Source organism: Podarcis melisellensis (assembly GCF_964234715.1).
Source record: "Podarcis melisellensis genome assembly, chromosome: 6".
NCBI lineage: Eukaryota > Metazoa > Chordata > Lepidosauria > Squamata > Lacertidae > Podarcis > Podarcis melisellensis.
The window spans coordinates 30,534,677-30,561,529 of record NC_138538.1 but is presented as its reverse complement, the minus strand read 5'-3'; the positions used below and the strand labels follow the sequence as shown (position 1 = coordinate 30,561,529).

General features: G+C 42.7%; 1 protein-coding gene across 4 annotated transcripts in view; it reads left to right on the top strand.

Moving 5' to 3' along the window:
* The window catches only part of LOC309372779 (rho GTPase-activating protein 39-like), a 91,704-nt gene extending 73,789 nt beyond the window's left edge, over window positions 1–17,915 (top strand). For 3 of the 4 annotated variants that reach the window (XM_081916688.1, XM_081916689.1, XM_081916691.1), the window contains 8 exons: window positions 1,108–2,416; window positions 4,627–5,179; window positions 6,464–6,553; window positions 9,153–9,226; window positions 10,673–10,872; window positions 12,464–12,555; window positions 13,534–13,703; window positions 14,377–17,915. In XM_081916688.1, coding sequence (XP_081772814.1) covers window positions 1,108–2,416; window positions 4,627–5,179; window positions 6,464–6,553; window positions 9,153–9,226; window positions 10,673–10,872; window positions 12,464–12,555; window positions 13,534–13,703; window positions 14,377–14,571 — 2,683 coding nt within the window. In that variant the 3' untranslated portion in view covers window positions 14,572–17,915. The remainder of the gene's footprint in view (window positions 1–1,107; window positions 2,417–4,626; window positions 5,180–6,463; window positions 6,554–9,152; window positions 9,227–10,672; window positions 10,873–12,463; window positions 12,556–13,533; window positions 13,704–14,376) is intronic. The other variant, XM_081916690.1, reaches the window with a different exon arrangement.
* The last annotated feature ends 8,938 nt before the right edge of the window (window positions 17,916–26,853 follow it).

Sequence of the window (26,853 nt, the reverse complement as noted above, 5' to 3'; positions counted from 1 at the left end):
TGACATTAGTAAGATGTCCATGTTTAAAATCAAATTCACTTATATAATATTTCTAAAGGACCTGAGGTTTACTAGGTGTTAAATAAAGTTTTTAGTTTTTTTAAGGAAAACCTGCCCTGCTCACAAGCTGTAGAATCTAATAGAGATGGGGAAGGAAGAGGAAAAATAAGCAAACTCTTATTCTTAAAGGTTTGCTCATTAGAGCCCATCGTTTATTGTAGTTCCTAGATGACATAAGAAGAAAAGAAATGATTGCTGTTACAGTGTAGAAGTAAAATGCATACAAGGGGAAAGAAACAGGTGTTGAACTTCTAGAGTCCTCAGCATTCATTAGAAGAGCAAGGGAGGACACTGCTTAAAAATTAAGCCCACAGGTTTTTTCTTTGCTGAATGGGACAAAGTCTTCCTTTCCCTCAAGACTCAACAGAAATCAGCAGACAACAAAAATATGATCTTTACTCACAACTGAAAAGTAGCACTGTAGAGACCATATGCAGTATTTGGATGTTGAAAAATAAATGCCTGGTGTCCTATGGAGTTAAACAGGGGAGGGCTTGTCCAAGGGATAGGGGACAGACTCCCTGAGAGCAGCATTTTCCTGTTGCAGGTATGATTTATTATTTTTCCATTACTAACTTGAAAAGCTCCGATAGAAACAAAGGAAATGCCTGCACAATGGTTTGATATGGAAGTTGTTCCTAAGACAATAATTGTGGACAGAACAATACTAAGTGTGTTGTATCCTGGGGAGCAGGATTAACCTCCAGGCTGGCATAGATGATGGGGCTCTCAATCCTAGGGCCTCTCAGAGCAAATAAGAATCTTTGAAGCCATTTGGTTCAAGGCCACTCACCAAAACATCTCAGAAATGCACTGTTTGGGGGCCTACTCCTGACAGAAGCACCACCAGCAGTAGATCTCTGCCCACGTATCATTCCATGGACATACCATCCTCCTCCATGGCTGATGCATGCATACCCAACCTAAGCTCCTCTTCACTGGAGGTCCAGTTGGATATTTAGATAAAATTTTGACTGTATTTTACACTTGAAGGTAGTACTGCATTTTTGGCTTTATTTTCCTAAATGCTTTATTTTCCCCATACAGAGACACCCCTACCCGGTGGCAGCCTTTACCAGGGACTAAAGCAGCCATGCTGGTCAAAGTCAACAGCCTGAGACAAGTTAATTCCACCTCGAGCAATTCGCTTCAGATGCAGAACAGCGCGGAAACCAGCAGCCAGAAATCTCTGCATGCAAAACAAGTTATATATGCCCAACCTCAGGCTATAGCCCCAAATCCAGCAATGCAGAAACCAGCAGCTTCAGCAGAAACAAAACAGTCAATGCAGATTAAGAAGACAGAGAATGGAGGGTTTTGTCTAGTGTTAACCAATGGGCTCAGTAGTCCTTCAGGAAGTCAGACGCAAACATCACAGCCTTCCTCTCCCAAGTATGCTTCTCCAGCACCAATATATGATGAGCCATCAATTGATTCCCCGATTTATGATGAGCCCCCTGTAGATATGGACACTGGGAGTGTAAATGTGAATGGGACAACTCCACAAATGTCGCCAAGCAACAGCTTAAATAAGAAACCCCAACCAGTTAAATTATTACAGCATCCAAGTATGCAGCAGCACCAAGCTGGAAAAAAGCATGTGAGAAATCCATCGGCAACAGAGTACAGCCCTGTTGGAAGAGAGTATATTAAACATATGGTCAATGTTGACCAATCATCCAGAAATCCTAACGCTACAGGTGTGATCGTTGATGGCGTTGCTAAACCACAGCTAGGGCAGCTTAGTTCCAGGGACAGCTTCAAACACTCTTGGAAAATCTTGGAGGCAAACGTTCTCAAAAATATGGAGGCCCACCACAGTCGGCAAAACAGTCTTCAGGTTCAAGAGTATCCTACAGTTATAAGTCAGCAAGACTCTGGCTATTCAACAGGACCTTCTCCAAGCCTGAGAAAGAGAAAAGGAAGGCGACAGGCTCCTGGCCAGGGAAGACCTGGCTCTGTGGGCAGCAACAGTGAACTCAGTGCTCTGAATGACAAGCTGATTGCAGAAATGCGTGCTGTGGTGAATCGATCAGCAGCCTGCAGAGGAAGTAAAGGTAGCTTAGATGCAGAAATGCTGGAAAATGCTAGTTTGCCAGAGGGTAACAAAATTAAGTTTCAGTCGGAGCGCTTGAAAAAATGTAATAGCAGGAGCTCAAGAGATGATGTGACTTCTAGTAACAGGTCATTATACAGACCTCGAATGGACAGTAGAGGGAGCCTCTCAAATGATCCAGCAGTACAGCAAGACACTGTGAGGCAGAAGAGAACCTACGAAAAAATAGATTCTTTAGAAAAGAATGCGTCCAGTCAGATAAATATGTCTTCGTCTGAATCAGCACAGATCCCATCCCAGGTATTCTTTTGTTAACAATCTTCTCTTATCAGGCAGCAAGGCATTTTGTGGAAGTGGAGTTGATGAAGCCTTTGGATGCAGTTGGCCAAGTGGCAGTGGGTTGGATAGTTTGGGGGCACCTGTGGTGGGGTTACGTTTAAAAGGGTGTCACTAATTATCAAATCGTTTGAGCCCTCTTAAAATTGCTTTAGAAGAGATATAAATATAAATCTATATAAATCTGTCAGGATAGCCAACAGAAAGTCTACATTCCTAAAGGAGCCACGAGCCACTTCTCCTTGCTCCACTTCTGAAGCAGTTAGTGGGACCTGAAAGGCCCTCTTGACTCCATGCCTCATGCCACTCATTCAGCAGTGGAACAGACTGACTCAGAAGGAGGTAGACTTTGTTAGGGGAGTTTAAGCAAAGACTGGATGGTCACCTGCAGGAACGCATCAGCAGGGGATGAACTGGATAACCTTTAGATCTTTCCCAGGCTCTATAATTCTATCGTGTGTGTGTGTGTGTGTGTCTGTACATTATACGATGTCTGTATCGTATTTGTCATATCCTCTAAAAACTTAACAATTACGACAACATTGTCATCTTTAGAGAATTTTTGGAAAGTTTTATTTATATGTTTGGACAAACCTGGAATCATTCTTATATTACCTAGTTTGCTAAACCTAAAGGATTAGAACCTGTGACTAGTGAATCTGTAGATCCTGACCCCTCCAATCCCCCAGACAGGTTTTCTCCCATTCTGTAGCATGCCCTTCACTGCAGCCAGTCAACTGACACTTAGCTTCTGGAAGACATTCAAGGCTTTTGCTAGCTACCTCCAAAGTCTGAACTGGAGCTTCCTCCCCTCCATTTCCCCTCTAGCTGTTGTCACCACGCAAACAAGCTGTGAAGACACCTCCCTGCTTTTCCACAATCCCATTTCAGCTCTTTGTGGAGGCTACTTTGCAACTTCCATGCTTTATAACACATAAGATATTTAGTTGGTGCTTTTTAACAAGCTCTTTGTCTTAAAACAATTCAATGCAGCGTAGTTTAAAAAACAAAATAAAGCTATGGTATTTTGTCCTTCTACAGCAATACTTTGAAATGTTAAATGCTCTGAGCTAAAAAGCAAATAAAAAAATCCAAAATTAGATTTTGAAAAGTAAAAAAAAAAAAAAAGTTCATGGTGTTAATAATTTTTAGAATGAGCTGACAGTATTGAAAAATTCTACTTCTGGAGGACTCCTTATGGGTTTCCCCTACAGCCTAATGCACTGAGGCAACAACTAAGAGAATCCAGCATGACAAACCTGTCACTAGCACAAGGGACAGCTGTCCTCCTTGTGACAACACCAGGACCCATCCCTGAGGCTGTTGTTCATCTGTGAGCACCCAGATCTCCCCAGCTGTTCTTTTGTGACAGAACAGAGATCATTGCACCTCATAAGGAACAAAATAAACAAAGTTACCAGTAATAGGGCTCCATGTTTTTCCCTGCCTTCTTACAGAGACAGATATGTAAGCAAGATGTTGTTCAATGAAAACTGGAGCTTCTGTAGTAACAGTAACAACAGTAACTATTATTACTGCATTTATTTGTTGCTTACTACAAAAATGTGTCAAAGCAAAGTACAATTATGTAAAAACATGTGTACACAACATTTAGAATGCACCAGGAAAGATAAATGAATATGAATTGAGTAAAGGTGCTCATTCTGCAATAACATAAATAGGAAGATTCCTATTCAACCCTATTAAAGGGAGTACCATACCCTATGACCCCAATTAAGAGCCAAATGCCTGAGTAAACATCCTTGCCTAGCATCTAAACATTGATAAGGATGGCTTAAATTGCATATTTCTGAAGAGAGCATTCCATTATTGGGGAGCCACCATTGAAAAGGCCTGTTCTTATTTTGCCACTTCCCTCTGAGGGGACATACAAAGAAAGGCCTCATATTACAAAAACAGGAACCAAGTTAGAAGGGTGTGAAAGGGTGGGTTTGACTTGAAGTTTCAGACATTGACACAAGGACATCGTGGAGAGGGAGGGGGAAAGGGAGACAGAGAGCTTTTCAAGTTGTCAGTAGACACTGGGACTTATAAAAAGACTGCCCCCTCTTTTGGAAGTGACTATAGTTAGCTGTTCTGCTCAGGGAAATATGAGTAGCTCAGCTTTTTTTTTTTTTTTTTTTTAACCATTTTCTTTCTGTTCTCCATTTCAGCCTGGAACAATAAGGTCTGATTCCCAGCAAGAAAATAATGACCAGCCTGGCACCAACATGGGGTACCAGTTTCCCTTCCACACCATACGAAAGCCTATCTCTCAAAGCAGCATGGCCGACTGGGCCTCGAAAAACCTAAATATGCACACTCAGGGCATCTTTCGCCGAAGGCTCTCCATTGCCAACATGCTCTCCTGGAACGGTGGCTCCATCAAAAAGCCAATGCTCATCACCAGCAACCACACCATTAAAAAGGAAGCTTGTGAAATATTTAAACTGGTGCAAATCTACATGGGTGACCGCCAGGCTCGGATGGACAGGGATCACGTGGCTTTGATCACTGTTTCCAAGTGCTGGAGCATTCAAGGTTTACGGGATGAGCTGTACATACAACTGATTAGACAAACAACAGACAATATGTGCTACCGAAGCCTGGCATGGGGCTGGGAACTCATGGCCATCAGTCTGGCCTTTTTCTCCCCATCACCCAAGTTCCAGTCTTATCTAGAAGGCTATATCTATCGTCATCTCAACCAGGTCAATGATGAAAATAGTAAGTGCCTTATCTAATAAGGGTGAAATACATTGCAGCACAATAGCAAATAAAATGAAGCAAAGATCCTGTTCAGCAGGAGTAGGCAACCTTTTCATTTCCAGATTTAGGGAAAAGGAAGTTTTATAATTATTATCTATAGGACACTGTAATTTTTAATATATTTTATTCTTACTGTAATATATTAGGTACTGTAAGTGAAAAGTAATAACAAAGCTCAGTACATTCTGATAGTAAAGGAGCTCAAAAGAATGCAGCAGGATTAAAAGCAACAGCTATTTCTTTGCTAGAAAGTGAAATAGATCTGGTGTTACAACAAAAAGTTTACCTGACTCTTTCCACAAAGCAGACTTCTTCTTTTAATACATTTTTTATTAGTTTTCCAATGAACCCCAATAATAGCCAAATTTTAACAATTACAAAGCAGATTTCTCTCTCCACACCAGTCTTGGAAAACAACTAAGAAGAAAAACATTTCTGCTATTTTAAGGTGTTGATCTGCTCCCATTGAGTTTGTTTCTTTGAGTGAAAATATCTAGCCTCTTTTTTGGGGGGGGGCAGCAATTTGGAATGTTCCATTAGAACTTGGTGATAAGCTATTATAAGAATTCTAAGGGAAGGCTGACATAATTAAGTAGATGGAAAAAAACAGTGACATAAATAATTGCATCAGATGTATCACATTTTTTTTAGATCACAGCTGGCAAGCTCAGAGTAAATGGCCAAATGTCTTTCATGTTGCTCTGTTTGTCAAGATATACATTTGGGGAATTGGGTTAACCCGGTTCAAGAACTTTTGCTCTATATCATGTTAAATGCTTTAGAAAGTGAAGAGAAAGCATTCAGTGCAATGGTTTTATTCCAAGTACACTATTCTGAAGGTTGCTGAAAGAAAATAATTGGTTAGGAGACTTCATTAGTAAGAAATGAGACCCTTTTTTTTGTCCCTGGCATCAAATATAACCCCTTCAGCAGCCATAATCCTGAAAAGTTTCCGTCCATGAATGGTAAACATTCCAGCTGATTTTTAATCAAATTAATAAACCGAAAAAGAATTTTTTAGAATCTGAACTTCCTTCTTCTTACATTCATTGTTAAACTGATCTTGATGTTTGTAATGAAAACTGATCTTGACATGTAATGAAAAGGAGATGGATAGAGCTGATTTTGTGATGTGTGAATTCAGTAAATACAGGCCCCTCTTCTGCCATGGCTGAGTAAAACAGGGCAGTGAGCATTTAATGTTTTTGCCATCACTCAATCAACGATGCTTTGGATTTTCAGTTACCCAGCGCATTAAGGAGCTTCTGGATATGAAAAACAAAAAGAACTCAAAATCCAGGAAAAAGAGGAAGCAAAATACAGAGGATGAAGGTAAAAATAACTGAATTATGAGGAGGGCTAATAATAGAGGAGACACAACTACACATGTCTGTGTTTGTGTGTCATTGACCTCAGATATAGTTGTACGGGCTTTATTGTAGAAAGATAAGACCTAGGAGTTGTACAAGCTTCAACATTTTGGGAATGGAGGAAATTGCAAAATGGCTACTGATAAAAATTTGTATGCAACACTTGATAGAGCGGTATTTAATGATTAACAGCACATCTTAACCACACTTTAAGTCGACCGTGTTTCCAAATAAAGATGGGTTGCCATCTTACTTTCACAGAGCAAACTGGATCTCTCCATTCAGATGGGATTAGTTAATAATTGACTTCAAATGCAGGGTTTAGGAGAAACCTTTATTTAGCTATATTTGTACCCTACATTTATGGTAGATGGGTGGGCTTCCTTCCCTTCTCTTCTAGTCTGAGAACTTTGATAGCAAAAGTCCTGAGATGGATTCAGTGTAGACAGGCAGCACTGCATTCCCATCTTATCTAGCAGCTAAAGCGTTCCTTTTGAATTTAGAGAGGGCTGGATAAGCCTCCTGTCTGAAATTAGGACAATACTGAGGTAGATGGAGCAATGGCGCCCTCGCTATGAGTTAGCTTCCTGTGTTCTGTGTTCCTTTGGTATTCAGAGACATGTTGCCTCTGATCCTCAAGGTAGCACACAACCATCATGACTAGTCATTGGCAGCCTTATTGTCCATGAATTTGTTTAATCTTCTTTTAAGGTGGTGGCCATCACCACATCTTGTGATAGGGAACTCCATAGATTACCTATGCACTGTGTGAATAAGTACTTCTGTTTGTTTTGAATGTTCAGCTTCACTTAATGTTCTTGGCTACTAGTTATGAGAGAGGAAGAAATACCCTATTCTCTTTCCTCACACCATGCAGTTTTATATCTCTCTATGTGTCCCCCCTTCCCTTACATGTCTTTTCTCTAAATTAAAAAGCCTCAACTAAACTAAAACGTTTCTCCTCATAGGAGAGTTACATTATCTGAAACTGTGCATTTGATTCGTATGTTGAACTACTTTTGTCATTTTATTGCTTCCAAATTACTCAAATTACTCAATTTGGAGAGGTCCTTTTGGAGCTCTTCACAATTCATTTATGATTTTCCAATCCCAAATAATTCAGTGTTGACCTTCAGTGATTTGCTTTAATATTGCCCAGGGTACCTCATTTTGGCTAGTTTAGGATGACCCTGTTTCTGGAAGCACAGGGCAGTAAGAAGGCCTCTCACACATGGAGCTGCTTACCTGCTCCAGAATTGTACTGGTGCTCCCTCAGCACTCATCCACAAAACACTATGTCAGCCCAAGCTCAAGTCTCACTGAAATTAATTGGACTTGATCTGGCAAAGTAATTTAGGGGTCTGGAGCTTTGATTTCCATCAAGGATTAAGAATGCACTAGGAGGTGCTCCTCAATATATGTGATGACAGAACCTGGCTGGTTCCATTATCTGAAGCCAGAAGATGCCCAGAGTAATTTGCCCATTCACCGTGCCCTTTTCTGTATTCCCAGAAGAGCATTCTTCGTCACCTGGACCCCAGACTTGTCAGAAAACATGATTTAGTGAGGGCATTTCAGGAAAGAGAATGTATCTGTACTTTGTTACGTTCAGGACTGCAGCACTGGAGGGCTTTTGTATTCCATTTTGCATAGCAGCAGGAGGTGGGATAATAATCCAAATAAATTAGAGGGTTGCCATTTCCAGCTTTATGTGCCTATATGAGACTGAAGCATGTATACAAAAGTGAAATAATGCACATCTATTTTATCTCATGTTAGGAGGCAGAACTGCACATGCAGTTTGTAAGACCTGTTCAACTCATTTCTCACAGACACCTCAGTCTAGCAGCTCCCTCTGAGTGCTTTTCCAGACAGTGGCCAAATGACATTTTATACTAAAGTCTGTCAGAAACTAATATTAGTCCTACAAAGTGCGGGAGAAAGTGATCTGTTCATTGCTTTGTTTTTGTTTTAAGCAGGGGAAGTCTAAGCGCTAGCGCTGGAGAAAAAGCACATACAGTTTAGTATTATGTGTGTTTTTGATGGGTAAAGGTTCAAAAAATGTAGAACATTGCTATGGGGGAAATATTGCCTTTCTGATGTTCATCAGAACTTTTCTCCCTTCTAGAATACTGTATGTGTTTTCCTGCACTGGAAAAAAATCCCTCTTTTAAAAAATAAAAATTCACAAAATGCCATGGACTTTAAGGAGTTGTACCACTTGACCCCAATTCAATTACATTTCTCACAGCACTCCAAACTGCAATGGATGTGATAGTTGGAGGGCAAGACTATTTTGAGTGCCAGGCTAATGAAATAACCCTGCGGCAGAAGTGCTATCTTGAGAAAGGATATCTAGATCTGCCACAACAAGTGCACATTTATTGCACAGTAAAACAGTAATAAGGCCTTTATAGCACTTATTTTATCACTTGCTCAGAAGGATAAGCTTGAGGGTCAGTTAGGGAGAATACAAACATTTGTGCTCTGGGGCCATTTTCTCCTCTGAAGTTCTCCACAACTATTCTAAAACTCCCATTTTATTTATTTCCATTTGTTAGGTCTGCCTATCAGCACTTATGCCAGATACTGCTACCGGAAGCTGCAAAAAGTTGCAGTCACTGGAGGCAAAAAGGTGAGTCAGTGTCATATTCTCTTCTAGTAGTTTAAGTGAACTGTTCTCTTGCCCCTTTGGCATTATTTTGATGGTGATCAGAAGCATAGATTGGAAAGCTGCAGACATTAATGGAAAAGTCAGTGGTAGATGTGGGAATGATATGCCTGAAATCTTCTACTTTTCCTTTTTTAAGACAGAAAAATTCAGTGGAAAGACAAAATAACATGAAATCTTCATTTTCGTAGGTCTTGAATATTCATACAACAAATGGGTGGGAAGATGCCCTGGTAATCAGAATTAAGATAGGGGGCCTTGGAATTGTACTTATAAAACACATGCTGCAGAATTGGGTGAGCAAGGTCACATATAGTAAAACACTTATGTGAGTTCTGGAAATCTTATTTTTTCCAAAGTGAAGAATGAATTTCTAGCACTCACGGTTTTTGAGATCAATTTCATTACGATGCAGACATTTTCAGCATATTTATCATTACTGGAAAAATGGCGTACTCTTGCCTGGCATAGATGTGATCATCTGACTGAGTCATGTGCACACTGAGGCTGAATTCTTCCTGTTACGCATGACATCAAAGTACCATAGAGGAATTATACAAGTTCTTGTCTGCATTGGAAATGTTCCATTACCTTACGTTTGCAAAAACGATGAATAAATAGCTAATATGAGTGCACGCTCCACTAACTTATCAGCAGCAATTGAAGGCCAGAATTACATTTACAGAGGAATAGTACTAGGATGACAGTTCCATGGACACACATTTTTTCTGCTATGACCATTTTAAAATGTGTATCATTTTAGAAGTACTTTTCTTGGGAAAGTGCATTAGCTCGGTGGCAGATGCATGGAGACACTCCCAATCTTATCTCTGCTGGCATCTCTAGGCAGGGTTGAGAAAGACTCCTGTCTGAAGCTACGGAGAACTGCTGCCAACTCAGTGTAGAAATAATGAGCTCAATGGATCAATGGTCTGATTTCGTGTAAGGCAGCTTCCAGTGTGTGACACAGTCATCATATTGAGTCTCTATGCCCCCACTGCAGCTTTTCTTCCCCAGTGGAGAAGTGGGTAGGCTGGTTAGCATGTCACACTAAGCCAAGGGAGAGCAAGATGGTACCCTCCAGATGTTGCTGGACTAAAACTTCCATTGCTCATGCTTGCTAGAGCTGATGGGCATCGGAATCCAAAATCTGGAGGGCACTGCATAAACTACCCATGGCTTAATTGTGAATATGCACCCCCCCCCCCTCCATGGGTGCTGCATACAGCACAAACAGGCCACAGCTAACATGCTCATCCACACAGGTTCTGACATAGATACCGGTAATTATTTTAAAAAATTCAGAGCAAACATAAAATGCTTTCCTAGGATGCATGTGATTGTTCCTTATGCAAATCTGTTCATCGTTGTTTCCCATCCTTTCTTTTCCTTTTCCTTTTTTGCTTATAGGGTCTCCGGAAGCCTACAATTGAAGAGATAATACATGCCAAGAATGCTATTGTAACACCTTCGCTGTTTGGCAGTTCTCTGGAGGAAATCATGTTACGGCAGCAGGACATGTATCCTGATAACAAGCTACCTTGGGTACAAACACAGCTGTCTCAGCAAGTTTTGGAACTAGGGGGAGAACAGACTGAGGGAATATTCAGGTGAGGCTGGCTGACCGGAGCTACATAAAGGATTGATTACTGTATAGCTGACCGGATAGTTGGAGATGCATGGCATTTCTGCTCCTTGCCCTAGTGGAACTGCATCCTCTCAAGCCTCATTTTTACAAACAGTTTTAGGAGAGGAAGCAGCTTTCAAACCACAGCAAAAGATTTATGAGGTCTCCAGGGACTCATGCCACCTTCTCAGTCGCTTCCAAACAAATAGGCTTATGCTAGTACATATGAACTCGCTCCTAAAACCTGAGGCTAAAATCTCTAATCTACCCATCTGCATATTTTGGATTGGGGGTGGGGAGAGAACTGTGGTACATGCACATCAGCTGTGCATGTTTTCTGTGATTTAATCTCCTCCTTTCCTAGAATATCACCGTGTATGCGAAGGCCATTTAGCCATTGCTAGCTTTGTCAGAGTTAGCTAGGATGGGAAGAGGAATTGCCACTGTTCACCCCCCACAGACACACACACACAGTATAGATACTACCTAATCTAGGGCCTTGAGTGGGGAACTTACATTGTTTTTGCACTCTGTTCTGAAAATCAAGGGCAAGGAATTGCATCTGGAAACAACTAATAAAAATATTTATAGAATGAAGAAGCCACTACAAAAAAACTGGACAGGCCCCATAGACCACAAGTTGAAAAGTTGTAAAGAAATTTCTCTTGTATAACATGGGGAAGGGGGTGCGTTTTTAGCTGCTTAGCTTGTTTAAACCATTCAGAGCCAGAGCTTGATTTATGGCAGTGCTTGACATCTGCATCATAGTTGAAGGAAGGAAGTCTCATTGTGGTAGTTTGTATCCTCATACTAGGGCTGCTGTTGATAAAGGCATTTTTAGAAATATAACATGCCCCAAACATGTCTACCATGCCAATAAGGCCATTGTTTTGGCAAAAACTGTTTAAAAATGAATCCTCTATATTAATTAAATACTCATTCTCAAAACATGACTCTTCATTTAGCCACAGCCGCCATGCTCAAGAGGGAGGAATTAGTAGATTAACGAGACCCCCCAAATATTGCGGCTTGGTCTGTTTGTTTGTTTATAGCATTTTAAAATCACATTCTTCTGCCATAAAAGGCTCCCTGAACAGTTTACAAATGTTGATGATAATGATGCCTTGAGGCTTAGTCTAAAAGTTTGTAAAAGTCATGACCTGAAAGGAAAAGAGTTTGGGAGATAAGGGGGTAAAAGCAAACTCTGGCACTATTTCTTAGTTAATAGAGTTCTTGTAATGACCAGCTGGAATCGAAAAACTCAAGGAGAAGAAGAGCCAAGGTTTCTGGTCCTTAAGCAGAGCAGGTAGAGACGCCTGTAGGAGTACCCCTCTCCCTACCCCCTACCCCCAACCCCCATTTAAGGGGAAATATCAAACAGATGCACTCTAAACTGCAATATTTTGGTTCGTGTCCTACTTGTTTAACACTAACTATGGCATTCTTGTCAAACAACTCTGTACATGGCTTTCTGAAATATGTAGTCTCATCTGTTCCTCTGGTTCCTGGATCTGTGGGATTTGCTTCTTCTGTTCAGTTGGTCTTTACTGATGAATCTCTGTGTCTGCTTTCAGAATTCCTGGTGACATTGATGAAGTCAATGCACTCAAGCTACAGGTTGATCAGTGGAAAATTCCTAACAACGTTGGTGATCCCAATATACCAGGTATGGATAAACAACGTAGCTGCTGTATTCTCGCCCAGATTTGTTTGTTTCTTGATTACTTTATGAAAAGGTCTCACAACAACTTACAAATTAAAAGTACAATCACACCATAAAAACGGTCCCACCATCCCGACCTCTGCACAACAACAGCACACACACACCGCCCCCACATTTGCCAACTGTTGCAAGAAGAATTATTATTCAATCATCTGGGAGAACATTCCAACCAGCAGGAGGAAGGCTGCCCTGCTGAAAAGGCCTGTTTTCTTTTTGTGATCCTGTCCCCCGTCACAGCCTCACCATTAATACATTACTTTTGTGGGGAGGTGCTCAAATCCTTCAGTTCCATGGAAAATAGACCCAGATTGACAATATAACCGTTTTCATTCATGAGAGAATGGGAATCAAATAAATAGCAGGAACTTAACTTTTATTCAGAAGCCTTTAAAACAGGAGATCTTTGATTTGGGACCTTTTCCTAACCCAAGAAACTCATTCCCTCCCCACCCACCCTCGTTCCATACCCACTTCCTTCTTTAAGTGCCAAATCCCAACTGCTCCATTTCCAGCATTCTGCCCTCCAGTAGATTCCCTCTTGCCTTAACATTTCAGTCACACTCCAAATCACAGTACACTGAGATAGATCCATCTTGTGTTCTTATGTTTCTTCCCTCCTATCTAAACCAAAGCTTTTAGTACCTACTTCTGAAGCCACAGGCCATTGCTACCCTAGCCCCTTTAGGATTTGTGTCCTGTGATTTCAAAGGTCTGAAACCATAAATCTCAGTGAATTGGGTGATGCTATCTTTCCTCTGGGGAAGAACAGAGTCTTACTTAGCATAAGATGGAGGAGCAGGAGTGTTGGGCCCTTATTCAATTAAACATCTGCTTCAGGACAGATGTTTCTGACCCAGATACCTTATTTGTTAAGCTGTTGTTGTTGAAAGTGCCTGTTTTTTCCCCTTCTTGCCCTTGCAGCTTCTTTGCTGAAACTGTGGTACCGGGAGCTGGAGGAGCCTGTCATCCCACAGCAATTCTACAAGGAGTGTATCAGCAACTATGAGAACCCTGATGCTGCTGTAGCAGTAGTGGAACTCCTGCCTGAGCTCAACAAATTGGTTTTGTGTTACCTCATCCACTTCTTACAGGTATGTAGGAAACTGCATTTCTGAGACTAGAAATCATTCTGAAGCAGCAGACAGGCCACAGGCATTCTGAAGCAGCATACGATAGCTGCACTCTGGAACGTCTCGCTTTACTCTGCATTGAAAATATTCTGGATTATATCCAGTTGATATACTTCCGCTGATGGAAGGCTCTTTAATCCAGCACAGCCTTCCATCAGTGGAACAGGGATTAAGAACCTCTTGAAGTATTTCCTCTCTGCATGTTGCCACCTCCCATGCTGTTCTAAAGGGCTTGCCAACTCCCCAGAGCATATTTGAGGTGGGGTGGGGGCTGCCGAAAAAAAGGGAAGTACCCGATGAATGTTTCTATCTCTGCTCCACTGAGAAAAGGCATTGCTAATTCAAAGAACCTTCCACTAGGGGAAGAATGACAATTGAATAAAACCCTCTGAAGATTCAATCTTCATTTCTTCTAATGTGTATCAGAGGCAGTCTTGGCTGCAGGTCTTAGGACCCACAATAATAATATAATTAGATCTCCTATATGAAATTCTTTCTTAAAGTTGACAGCATATAAATACTAGCAGGAGTAAGTGATTCTCTGTGGGACAACTAAATCTTCTGGGCTATTTTCCAGAATTTTACATCTATATATCTTTGAGTTTATTTGAGCTGCACCTTCTTTATTTCACAGATTTTTGCTCAGCCAACCAATGTGGGCAAAACCAAGATGGACGTAAACAACTTGGCCATGGTGATGGCCCCAAACTGTCTGCGATGCCAATCTGATGATCCCAGAGTTATCTTTGAAAACACCCGCAAAGAGATGTCTTTCTTGCGCATGCTAATTGTGCACTTGGACACCAGCTTTATCAAAGGAGTGGTGTGAAGGGTTGGCTTCAGGCAACACCATGTGAAGGGAGTAAGGATCTCTTGCCAGTATTACCTTCTTTGAGCCATGGATCTTCCCCTCTGCAGGCTCCAGGCTCCTCGGGTTGCTTCTGTTGCTTCGACAGCTGTTTCCTCGCCCCAGCAACACCGCTAACGTCTCCAAGGAAACCCTATAATAATGAAGTCGTCATACTAGAAAGGGTTTTGAGGCATCAAGGAGCCAACCCTCAGACCATGCTGTGAGGGCACTCCTAAGAACCTGCAGCAGTTGATTCCTAGGAAGTCAAGATGCCAGGGGCAGCAGCCAGTGCATTGTCAAAGCACAAAAGTCGGAACCGCTTTGCATTACACTGGGAATCCACTGCACATTCAAAGTGGAATGTTCATTGGGAACCAACTGCTCTCAGATACTGGGATTTTGCTTCTATCACCCGAAGATTGGAAACTTCGCTAATCAAGCCTCACCCCCAGAAGGAAAAGGGTTGTTGTCTCAGGCTACTATAGCACATATCCTGCCTTGGAGCAAACCTGCTGCAGCCAGTACTGCCATTCAAATTGCTGGCTGCATCCTTCTCCAACTCTTCTACCTGTCTTTGCTACCTTAAAACACACCACTCTTACCAAAGGTTCAGTTTGGCAGCACTGGATGAGCTGTGGCTTCCGATCCAGGTTGACTCTCCTCATGCCTGGAGTACTTTTACTACTCAATTCATATTAGAAGGACCAAGTGGAAGGCATTGTTGGAAACAAGGTCAAGCTATTTGACTGCAAACTTTTCCCACAGTGAAAAGCAGTCATGGACTGGAGTTTGGGAGACTGCCTGTTGTTGTTTTCTTCTCCTGCTGTATAGTATCTTAGAAAGAGGCTGATTAAATTTCAAGCTTTTTTTTTTAGCCCAAATATACTTTTTCATTGTTTGGGTTAGATGTCTCAAATGGCAATGATCCTTGTCCCCTTGAGTTTAAGCTAGGTCACAGCAATGTAAATAGCTTACAGATTATTTCTCCAGAATGGAACTTTCTCTATATGTTAAAAAATGCAGTCAGTTATGACTCCTGCTGCCTTTCTCCTCACTTCAACATAGACTAAAATCGGGTATCAAGTTGTTGTGAAGATGTTATGAGCAAACATGATCAGCATGAAGGCTTTTACTGAGCTCAAGATACGCCTTTTGTGTTCTGCTTCCCACTCAGGCTTACAAAGCCAAACTAGACACAACACGAGAACTCCTTGATCAGATCTCCTGATATCTATTTCTTTGGTTAAAAGAAGCTGTAGGGAGGCTGAACTGGTTTGGAGCTGAACCCTTCATGTCCATTGCACTTTCCAGACTTACATTGCCCTTCCAAGGCTGCTGTTAGCTGAGAAGCATGATCCAGTGCGGTAGGAAAATCAGTATCCGTATAATACCTGCCTCTTCCCTCATCTCTGAACTTTAAATTGGGCAAATAGTGAGAGGAGTAAAGTGTTAAGTCCCCGCCAGTGACTGCTTTTTAAATGAAAGAAAAAGACATTGGGAGATCTGATCATGGATTTCCTTCATCCATATTAGTTAGGACCTCAGTCAGTACTTCTGGTTTGAAAAACACAGGTTGTAGTCTTAAGGTAGAAGAGAGCAATTATGCTAAGCAAGAAGAGCAGTTTGATGCCATAATACTCTGAACTTCATTTCACCCTTTCACAGAAAGTTGGATTTTTCTCACCGAGGCTGAAGTCTTCTGACCACTTTGCCCTTCCACTAGTCAGGGAGTCCTTGCTGATTAAGGGGAAGGGGTAGGAGTAGGACTGCTGCCTCAGTACTTCTACACCTTTCTCTTGCCACTTTCCTGACACATACCTGAAACAGGAGCCTTCCATGTCCTTGCCTCTCCGTCATTTTGGAAGTGGGTGTCGCTCCTTCAGAAAGCCCTTGAACAGACTTGCAGGCTTGGGTTCCTTGAGAAGAGGCCAGTTGATGGAAATGACAAGGACAGAATCTTGGAAAATTGAGTCAGGTTGTATATTCTTTTACAGTCAGTGCTTTGAGCCTTTCCTGTGCCAGTGTGATGAGTCTTCGGAACGAATTAGAACTTCTCAGATAGTGGTTGATGTGATCTTAATGGATAGAGGAATGCACATTATCCTTTGATCTCCAGACACTGTGACTCTTACTAGATTATTCCATCTCATTATGTGGAACCAAAGTATGCTACTGTTTCCCTATTTGAGCCAGTTCTGCTGTAAAAGATCCTTTAGCTTGGTTTATTTGGTAATGCCAAAGTTCCCATTCACCTTTATAGTGTGCCTTTTTCTAGCTATCTTTTGAGAGTTAGCTTCTTTTCAATTAAATTATCGAGAAACTTGGGGATTCTGATTTCTTGTATTTGAACAGAGCCATTCTCTGGGACCCAAACTACATGTTATTTGAACATGCACATCTCACTAGTAATGTGAGGAATAGGTGATGCAATTTGCATTCATGTTTCCCTACTTTACATAAGGCAGGTGGCTACAGAAACTGCATTGCAGCATGTCACATGTCTTTTCCGCCCCTTACATTGCCAGGGAGACACATGTGGGTGATATCCACACAACTGCCCATAACATGTTGTCTGAGCTGAATCCAGAATTCAGGCAATCACTGTGACATGTGCAGAATGCTCCTTGCTATCTCTTACTGAGCTGCACTTGATGAAGTAGATTAGCCTGAGTCTTCCGAGGAGCTGGGTGCTATTCAAAAAGGCTCCTTTTTCAGAATTTGGCCAGTGCTGTTCACTCTTTGTGCCAGGTTGTTAGAACTGGAATCCTACAAACACTTATTTGGAAGCAAGTCCCATCAAACTCAAACTTATTCCCAAACAGAGTACCTTGGGCCTGCTTCTATTACAAATCTTGATATAAAGTTATTTTCTCTGTTTCACACAGAGCTCATATCCATGCAGCATACTAAGGACTTGACTCTGTTTGTGGCCATACCATAGAGCAACTACATTTTACACAAATAATTTTTTTGAAAAATGGGAAGTGTTGACCAATTTTTAGTATGCCATACACCCCCGCTCCTTTAAAAAAGGCTTTTAAAAATTGTTTCGGGATGTCCTCTGGGTGCACAGGTTTCCCAGATTTAAACACTGCAGCCAACTACAGGGTGGGTAATGATTAAAATTCTCCCTGGCACTTAAGTATAACAGAAGCATAGATAGGCTGTTATATTAATGCTTTCCCCCCTCAAGGGCTGTAAAATAGGCTAAAAATTACACTGGATATTGTTTTCTTTTTGCCAACATGTTTGTAAATGTGAATCAGCAAAACATACTGTCCCTTACTGTTGTTAAAGAATAATTAAACATCTGTGGTTCATCATTGTTTTCTATGTGTTTTTAAACACCGATTTAGATATAGACAAACTGTGCCTTGACTAAGGGCATGAATTTAAACTACCTTTCATAATATCTGCTTTCTCCCCACCGTTTCTCCTGGCTGAATAGTGACTATAACTTACTTACATTGTTAATGGCAGACAGTCTTTTAAAAAAACATCCTACTTTTGAGTTCTTTGTGGTGGTGTCTCTTTTGTGGTTTTGGGTCATAGCAGAGTACTCATTTTACCAGAACCTCAGGTACCACCTCTTCCCATATGAACCGATATGGACCATCATCTGAGGCCCTTCTTTGTATGCCCCCTCCATAGGAGGTCTGGAGGGTAACAACACAAGAATTGGCATTTTCATTGGTTGCTCCCCGTTTGTGGAATGCTCTCCCCACCGAGGATCACCTGGTAGCATCATTCTATATTTTTCAATGCCAAGGAAAATATTTCCTCTTTAACCAGGCCTCTAGCTTCTTAACTATCTGTGGCCTTTTAGAGTGGATGTTTTTAATATATTTTTGTTTCTCAGTTTTAATGTATGTATTGAGGGGGAGTTGTTGTTTGGTTATAAGCCACTTTGAGTTGCCTTGGGCAATAAAAAGTTAGATGATGATGATGATAATAAATGTTAAGCACATGCAAAGCAAACAGTTAATACTATGTAGGTTTGTATAAAAATTGGTCCTCACCCTCCACAGATCGTTTTCCAGGTTACAGTACCAGGGAATGCATATTAGCTCCTAATCTTAGTGCTAATGCAAATAACAGCAAGGTTATCTCAGTCAAAAGGTTGATACTGTACACTGCAGGTCAATATTTGTGAACTCTGCAGCTTGACGTTTTCTGGTTAGGAATATCTAGAGGAGTGTATGAAAACAGGCTTTATCCCCCCTCCAATTCCGTTAGCTGACTGTTTACCAGCCATTCCTGCTTGCAATTTGTTGTTTGTCTTCTAACAGTAGTGATTTCAGCTCATTGGCTTAGTCCAGAAAAGTGAAATAATAGAATGTGTTCTTGAGCGTGCGGGAAGCACCCTTCCCTCATCGCAAGAGCTGTCTCAACACTGCAAATAGTCCTACATGGTCACAATTATTTAAGGACATCAGTGAATCAGGATGGTCAAGGGTGGATAGCACTTCTCAGCCCAAGGTCCACATTCCCTCATGGGCAATCTGGAGGCCACACGCTTGTGGCGAGGCAGAACCATTTTAAAAATAGGTGGAACAACAGGTAAAAGTCACACACCCCTCCATCGCAACAAGCAAGAGGCATTAACAAAGTTCAAGGACACATTCTGGCTAGTCAAGAGCACTCAAGGGCATGAAGCATGGCTGGTGAGAGGTGTGACGTGGGGAGAGCCACATAGACTCCTAGAGGGCTACACTTGGCCCAAAGTTTCTCATCTGTGCAGTAGTGGATATATGCCAGACCCTGTTGCAATATTCCATAGCTCTCAGATGATGATGCATGGCTGTGAATGCTCCCACTGCTGCACCCTGACATTTCAAAAGATTGCACAGCTAATAGATCTGATGTATCCTATTATTTTCACATTTGAGTTCAAGGGGCAGAATTTTCAACTTAAAGCCTGTAGCTTCCAGCCAAAAACGAGCTCTAGAAGCTAACACTGGATGTTCACGTTCCAGTTTCTGTGCAGAACTGGATATTAGCTTCTCATTGTGGACATCAGAGCTGAGAACAAATTGTGATGGTAGACATGAGAACATGGAATTTTCACTTCAATCTACCATCTATTTAGCCCCCCCACCCCACCTGGAAGTACTCAGTACTTCAGGGGAGATGCAACTTTAAAAAAAAATGCATATGCGTAAAAACACACAAAAGCAATGGTTCCACATCATCTAATAAATAGGTGTTGATACTCCCAAATAGACAAGCTGCTTGGGGCAGTTTCCACCAGCCAAACAGGGCAGGGATCAAGGAGGTATATGATTGGGCTCAATCTTCAACAACTTGTCCATGTTATTAGGCAGAATAAGTAAAATTCTGCCCATCAAAACTTGGCAGGGAGAGAGTACCCCTAAACATTTTTTTAAGCTGCTCATTCTCGATAATCTGCAAGCTGATTTCTTCAGTTAATGGAATGAAAACAAAGGATGTGTTTAGGGAAATACTGCCACCCTATGGCCAGTGTAAGAATCTTAACTATATATGAAGAGGTCTCTAAAGCCGGCGGAACTCGGCTCCGTCACGCTTTACGCTGTATTCTGATTATGGTCAGTGATCCCGTCGCCAACATCAGAGATTCTGATTGTTGCTCAGAGCAGCGGACTGAGGAGGAGTTATGTTATATAACCTTATTTAATTGTTTCCTCCAAAACCTGAAAGGGGATAATCTGGTCCTGATTTTCTCCTGGAAAATGTTGAGAAGAAACATTAAAACAACATTTTTAAAAACCAGAAAAATAACAAACAAGGATAACCTGCATTTTAAAAGAAAAGAGCACCCTGAATAATCAGCAAGATTCTAAACCAACTTGCTTCTCCTCCCAGCAAAAATGGCTCCTAGCCACTCCAAACCAAAGCGGAGAGAAGCAATTTATTTTGCACACCCACCCATGCCAGGGGGCCAAGAGCCAACATGGCCAACTTCAAAGTACGCCCCTGGTTGGAAGAGTGAGTGAGCAGAAAATTGCCTTGATACCGAAGCCGTCATGTCTGCATTGGTCAAAAAATTCATATTTATGTATTTTTGTTGTTGTATAAGCTCACAAGCCAAGGTGCAACACTATCTTTGAAGAGTGCCTGCACTTCAGAGTTGACCACTACACCAGTGGCTGTGGTTGGGATCAGAGAGAACTTGCTGTGTACAGTGGTACCTCGGGTTACAGACGCTTCAGGTTACAGACTCTGCTAACCCAGAAATAGTACCTCGGGTTAAGAACTTTGCTTCAGGATGAGAACAGAAATCATGCTCCGGCGGCGCGGCGGCAGCAGCAGGAGGCCCCATTAGCTAAAGTGGTGCTTCAGGTTAAGAACAGTTTCAGGTTAAGAACGGACCTCCGGAACGAATTAAGTACTTAACCCGAGGTACCACTGTATACGAAGCACGTACTCCAGTCACTGAACTCTGCCCTGTTCCCCGCGTGAAAGGTTTGGTATGTCTTAAACGTGGCCTTAAAAGCGGTCCATAATTTGCGGCTGATGGCCCCTCTCTCCAAGGATTTAATACACCTGAGTCCAACAGCAGCGGGTATTGAAAAAAGCACGCGCTTGTTGCCCGTGTCGTGAGTTCCTCTCACTTGGCCAACTCACACTGGACAACGGGAAAGCAGCGACGCCTTCCGGGTCCCGAGAGATGGATGCGCGCGTGACGGGCCGCCAACGCCTGGATTTTGCGCGAGGGCCCCCGAGCCCTCTCCGCCGGAGCCACGCCCCCTGGCCCTTTCGCCCCTCCCACAGGAGGACCCTCCCCTCCCCTCGCGGCGGACGGGCGGGCGAGCTAGCGGCGCCGCAGTCGCGTCGGCCATTTTGTGGCGCTGCTCAGTCGGCGGCGCTAGGCTGGACTCGGCGAGCGGATCATTGGCGGCCCCTGCCCCCGCGGCTCGAGCCCCTGGCACGTACGAGAAGCAACCCCCCTCCCCGGTAAGGACATGGCGCTCCCTAGGCGGCCCTGCGGAGAGAGGGAGGCGGGGGGGGGGAGGAAGGGAGCCCGGCAGCGAGCGCAGAAGAGTTCCCGCCGCGGCCTCACAAAGGCGGAGAGGGGCGGGGACCAGCCGCGGCTGTGGCGGAGAGGAGGGAGTCCCGGGGCCCGGGCGGCGCCTCTTCCCTCCGGGCTCCGGGTACCCGGAGGCTCCTTCAGCGGGAGCCGGGAAGGTGCTTGGCTGGCCTGCCGGTCCCTCCGGCGGCGTCCGAGCGGCTTTCGGCGCCCGCGTGGGACCGGCGCTCGGCTTCCCGAAGGGGCCCGTCACGTCTCCCGCGCCGCCTCTTGCCCTGCGAAGGGGCGGGCGGGTGTCGGCGGCGTGTCTCTTCGCAGCGCTCGGCTTCCTCCCGGCACCATGCTTCTTGTTCATCGGAGGCTGCTGCTGACGCCGCTCGGCCCCCGTCAGCGGAGGAAAGCCAAAAGGGCAGGCGAGCTTCTCCTCCTCCTCCTCTTGGGCAAGAAGGGATGCTGTGTTTCTAGGATGTCAGTAACGTGACCTTGATCGTGGCAGGTTCTGCATCAGCCAAGACTCCGCTCATCCCTTTCAAGGCGCAGCGTCCGGTTTGGATCGAGGCGCAGTTGCGCTTTCATTCCCCGCCCCCCCTTTAATAACACGCCAACTTACGCATCTTTTTGTACCACAGGACTGGTGCGCGTGGTTTGTTTCACTGGCTACTTTGGCTTCATTGAGAGCCCCACGATTAGTGGGGTTTTTTTTAAGGAAAGTGATCTAGTAGTGGCCGCAATAATTGCCACTTAGGGTGTAGTGACACCCTTGATAATTGTTCCCTCTTCTCCTTGGGCAGAGATTATCTCTTGTAATAATTAAAGGTGGTGATGAATTGCTGGGACCTGGAGTCTGTATTATTTTCTTGACAGTCATAATGGGCGTTGCAGTTACATAACATATGTTTTCCTAATTGCTTGCCCTTAGGGCTTATATTGTTAGAATAGGTCAGTGCCCTTCATGGTGGCTGTGGGTATTTGTTTGTAAGGCCTTTTGAGAAATGTGGTTTCACTTTGCGTGTTTCAAATTCACTTTGCTTACCTTTTCTGTGCCTATGGGAAAATAGGCTGCAGTGGCAAGTATTCTTGGGTATTTTACCTAGAAACCTAGATATATTTTGTTCCCAAAGAATTGAAAATATTCAATCTGCCACAGAAAACCACAGGGGAGGATGTATTTTAACTTCTTGTACAATAAACATTGCCTGTGGGATCAAAGTAAATTCAGGACCAAGATACTCAGAAGAGCTTTTATCCAGAGTTGCTAAAACTTTAGTATATCACCTGCTTGTAAACTATATTTACTTTTCCATTCTTGTTAATGCTACTGCATTATAATTAGATCCTCTTTTACTTGGAAGCTAAGATATTAGCACACAGTGTGTTTCAGTGGCAAGATGACAGAGCTGATCTGTAAATCAAACAGAATACTGCCATCATCCATGTTATTTTTTTAATGAAGGGAAAATATGATATTTAAATAAATAGTAAATTGAAGACATAATTAGCTGGATAGTTTTACTGACCCTCCTCATTTTTCTAAATGCAACAATAGATAACTTTTTAAGCAAATGTGCCAAGGTATTTCAAACCCAAAGAATGAAAAGGTGTATGCTAAATTTGTGTATGCTAGATTTATTATACAGCACAGGCAACCTCTCTGCAATGGTTTGGTTTTGCCTCAGACCCTACTATGCAGCACAGGAGAGGCCAGCAGAGCATGGGGGTGATGACACTTTGCTGTAGCCAGGCTCCCAGTGCTTATTGCCCCTGCTCAGATGTGCCACAAACTCCTGCTGTTTATGCAACTTGTGGTGTGTATGCTGCAGACTGACCACACAGCCTGATAAATACCTTCAAGGAAATTGTACAAATATAATCCTGTTGCTTTGTGTGATTATCGGAAAAATCAAAGTAGCTGTATTTGCAGTATCTTCATTTACCCACTCCTTTAAACTGCTGTGTATGTAGACTTAGGGAATGAAAGTAATTAAAGGGGTACAGCACTTGGTTTGTATGTAAAATATCCCAGGTTTAATTAATGGCATTTCCTGAAACCCTGGAGCGTCATTGCCAGTCAGTGTAGGCAGTACTGAACTAGATCCAGCAATGGTCTGACTCGTAAGGCAGCTTCATATGTTGCTATGATATGCAAACTGAGCAGGGGCAGAGGAGGAAGAATTAGTAGCTGGTGGTTCTAGTAAGCTGGAAGTTTCATTTTTTCAAGTGGGGTGGTAGCAGAAATCAGTGGCTGAATACAGTTGTAATTTGCTCTATAACAGCAGCAAATTTATTCCTCTAGTGTGGGTAGTGTTTTGAATACGCTGTCTAGGCCGAACCTTAGCGCCGCATTGTAGTACTCTCTTTTAAAGTATTGTATCAGTGGGCATTACAGAGCATAACTGATCGTCTCCAGTTAACATGAATTTAAATTAATTTAAATCACTACAAATACTTGATAGACTCAGTCATAGAGTACAGAACTAATGCACTTTTAGAACAGGAAAATACAATTGGTGGCAATGTATAAATTCATCACACACTATATACAGTATGTTACAATATGATATGAATATATTTTGTAATTGGGTATTGGTACCCAAATAGGGAAGAGGTCTTTTAGATGCAGAAATGGTAAATAAAATTTACTATAGATTTATAAGGAACAGCTTTTGCAAATGCAGCAGAAAGGATAGAGAAAAAACAGAAATATTGATGACTTCTGCTAAACATTTTTCCCCAGATAATTTTTTATTATTTTCTTTAAATATTCTTTTTCCAACAATCCTTATTATCACAAAATATTCCCTTTGACTCTGCCAAACATTTACTGTTACTAGAATCAGCCTTGGGGAATTAAAACCTTTCCCAGTAGTTTTGTGTTTATCTGTTGTATAATATTCAGGTTGTATCTTTTCTTCAAACAACAAGCAATTCTCAAAAAACAATGTACACAGACATGCCAGTCTTGAGCATTAAGCTACATGCGCTCACATATTGTCAATTTTATTTCTTAAGCATTGACAGAGCAATTTAAAATAATATATAACAATATCTTAGTGATAATCACATGGGGGAAATGCTGATTTTATGCAGTGGTAAAAATGCCAGGGCAGGTCTTTCCAAAGTGTAGTCATATACTATTGGTAGGTAGCTCCACTCAGCAACATAACAGCAGCAATCTGCACAAGCTGCAGTTTCCAGACCAACCTTAAGCGCGTCCCCACAAAGAGTGTATTAACAGAAATCCTGCCTTGACGTTACCAATGTATGAATCTCTGTGTCTAGGTTGTCCAGGAACTGTCACAGCTGGTGCACTAGCCAAAGTTGGTAAAAGGCACCATGGCCACTTGGGCCCCCAGTAACAATAGTGGATGAAGGTGTGCCCTCAGACTTTGCACCTGTTCTTCAGAGAGAGTGCAGTCCCCCCCCCCCCCGCAGAACAGGCAATGTGTCCACTCCCCAGACCCGGGAACCTCCTACTGACAAGGCCTTTATTTTATCAAGATTTATCTTATTGACGCTCATCAATCCCTTTGTCCAGGGAGACTTGCATATCTATTCCTGACTCTGATGTAACAGAGAAGTAGAGCTGGGTGTCATTTGCATACTGATGACATCACACCCCAAATTTCCTAATGACTACCTTGAACAGTTTCATATTCAACAGCAATAGAGACAAGAAGTTACCTGCTTCACACAAGACCAAGATGCAGGCACCCAATGCCATGCTGTAAAACAGGCCTTGTAGGTATGCATGGACCCACTATAATACAGTGGTTTACTGAAGACTTAGCCACTATTTTTGGATAAGCTATATGATCAGCCTACCTCTTTCATGTACCACGGGGCAAAGCATTCCCCTCCTTAAGATTAAAAAACTTGCCGGCTTAGTTCCAGCAAGTATGGAAAACTGCCTGTGAAACAGCAGAATATTTACCACTTTTTGTTGTCAAGCAATTTAGCTTCATCAATACAATTTGCATGTTTACCATTAAAAGAGGGAGGGTGACATCATTTTGAAGGTCTGTGCATGCGTGAGCGGTGAAACCCGGAAGTAACGCACTCCGTTACTTCCGGGTTGCCATCGAGCGCAACCCGAAAGCGCTCAACCTAAAGCACATTCAACCTGAGGAATGACTGTATAAGCTTTCGTGTGCATGCACACTTCTTCAGATACTAGTGTATTGTGTGCATGCACACAAAAGCTTATACCAAAAACAAATTTAGTTGGTCTCTAAGGTGCTACTGGACATTTATATATATATATATAGAGAGAGAGAGAGAGAGAGAGAGAGAGAGAGAGACAGACAGACAGAGACTGCATCAGACCAACACGGCTACCTACCTGAATCTCTCTGTGAAAGTAAATGATTAGGCAACCAAGGCCAAATCAGTTCTGAACCCAGACTGGAATGAGTGTAGATAATCAGTTTCCTCTAGGACAGGATGATCCAACACACGGCCCAAGGCCTAGGGCTTTTTTTGGCAGCCATCAGCAACACTTGACCCCTCCCAGCCCTCACACTGCCTTCTCAGAGCTGGGTAAGTGAAGCACTGGACTTTGGAAAGGATGCATGAGGGCTCTGATAGGGTCCTAGAGTCAGCACCTCACTTACTTGGCTTTTGGAAGGCAGCATGAGAGGTGGGGGGAGCGGCATCAAATTTTGGCCTCCCCATCTCTGCATGACAAGACAGTGTGCGGCCCATGGATTCCCAAACAAAGTATTCTTGTGGCCCACTGGGTATGAAAATATTGGCCCACCTTGCTCTTGGAGCACCTGGAGCCAAACTGCTGCCACCACCACCCTTCTTAAGCATCTTCCCTAAAAAGTAGTTATCATAAGCCCCTGTGACCAAGTTGTTGTTTTTCTTCTTCTTCAAGAGTGGCTGCACTACTGCTTCTTTAAGGATGGCAGGCACTGCTTCTGCACACAAATATGCATTTACCATGCCTTGGACTTACCCAGTAAAACACAACACCCGTCACAAGCTTGTTCAGATCAGCCACAATGAGAAAAGGTTGAGAAGTTGCCAGGTCAGTCAAACAGCTATAAGCACCTTGTCCCACATCCCCAGGCCTCAAAGGCTAAAACTGCTCTCACAAAACCAGATTACACCTTATCTAGACTTTTCACAGCCGTGTTGTCCAAATCATCATGGATTCAGTAAATTTCATCATTGAAGTGTCTTGTAAACTTACCACAGCAGACTTCCTATGCTCCTGTTTATTGGGATGGATGTTAACCTCTGTTCCATGG